Source organism: Arachis ipaensis, chromosome B02 (assembly GCF_000816755.2).
Source record: "Arachis ipaensis cultivar K30076 chromosome B02, Araip1.1, whole genome shotgun sequence".
NCBI lineage: Eukaryota > Viridiplantae > Streptophyta > Magnoliopsida > Fabales > Fabaceae > Arachis > Arachis ipaensis.
The window spans coordinates 21,145,008-21,146,354 of record NC_029786.2 but is presented as its reverse complement, the minus strand read 5'-3'; the positions used below and the strand labels follow the sequence as shown (position 1 = coordinate 21,146,354).

The following is a 1,347-nucleotide window of genomic DNA, read 5'->3' as shown; positions in this document are numbered from 1 at the left end:
GTGTGTGTTTATCAGTGCATTTATCCTTATTTAAATTCCCTATTCTGTTTCCTCAAATGGTTGCAAAATTCTCTTACAAGTAAGCACATTTTCCATATTTGTAGAATATTAGAATCCTTTCACCTCCTCTTCAATATTTTGTCTTAATTTGATTATGTTACAACAATCATGCAGTTACAAGTAGCAAAAGGTCGATCTGTGTCATCTGCTGCTGTACAGCAGTCTTTCAAAAGTACCCCAACTCCTTCAGAGTCAAATCATGTAGCACAGCCTGTTCAACAGTCAAACTCTGCATTTGCGTACATTCCTGATTCACGGTTTGAGTTAGCAGAAGAAGTCTATGGGGCAGAGGAAGAAGGTTTAATTTTGTATATCTTTGTTTGCTTTACTGTTTCTTATTTTCACCAATTTGGCATCTGACTGTAAGGATACTTTAGGTAACTGTTGTTATATTCCTTTTGGCACATTTGGTGGAATTATATGTTTATATTTATTCGCTCATTTGCTGATATAAGATGGAAATTATTTGTGTTCACACTCTGAGTGGAGGTTTTTTGTTGGCGATCTTGTTACCAACATTGAGTGACAGTTGTTATCTAATATCTAATATTTTAAGGGTTTAGGAATGCACACACCTCCAGTGACGGATGTTTTGACAAGCAAGTTATATAGGATAGGATTAGATGCCTAGCATCTATTCGGTGTAAAGCTCATAATCTGTATAGAAGCCTTTTCCTCTCAGACGTGTTCAGAGATTGGAAAGCTATGCTTTATAGATAAATCTTTTGTTTTGTTTAGCTTTTGTATAGGGGATCCCTTTTCCCAAATTTGTATAAATCCTTCTCATCTTATTGAAATTCTTTTTTTTTTTTTCAAAAAAAAAAATCTAATATTTTAAAACAGATCAATGCTGCTAGGTAAGAGGTTGCTTAGGCAGAGACCATGGGTCCAAAGGAACTTGAGAAATTAAATTATACTATTCCATGATAGTTTACTAGCTTTGCTATTACACCATTTTGGAAACTACATTATAACATTTTCTGTCCATGTCCACATTTTTTATGTTTGATATATAATCTTTCAGGTGAAGTAACATCTGTCTATGTGAGGAACTTGCCTGCTACAGTTACTGAAGCTGAGATTGATCATGAATTTAAGAGTTTTGGCAGGATTAAGCCTAATGGTATATTCGTTAGGGTCAAGAAGGTAAGCTTCCTTCATTGCTGTTAACTGAATAACCACATATTCAATCTTGAAAAGAGAACAAGCCTAAATAGAGTTGATGTGCGCAGGAAATCGGAGTTTGTTATGCTTTTGTGGAATTTGAAGACATTGTCGGGGTTCAGA

At 34.8% G+C, this 1,347-nt stretch overlaps 1 protein-coding gene across 1 annotated transcript in view; it reads left to right on the top strand.

Annotated features, from left to right (window-relative positions):
• The window catches only part of LOC107625087 (putative G3BP-like protein), a 6,821-nt gene that overhangs the window by 2,681 nt on the left and 2,793 nt on the right, over window positions 1–1,347 (top strand). The window contains exons 5-7 of the mRNA XM_016327658.2: window positions 175–358; window positions 1,085–1,206; window positions 1,293–1,347. Coding sequence (XP_016183144.1) covers window positions 175–358; window positions 1,085–1,206; window positions 1,293–1,347 — 361 coding nt within the window. The remainder of the gene's footprint in view (window positions 1–174; window positions 359–1,084; window positions 1,207–1,292) is intronic.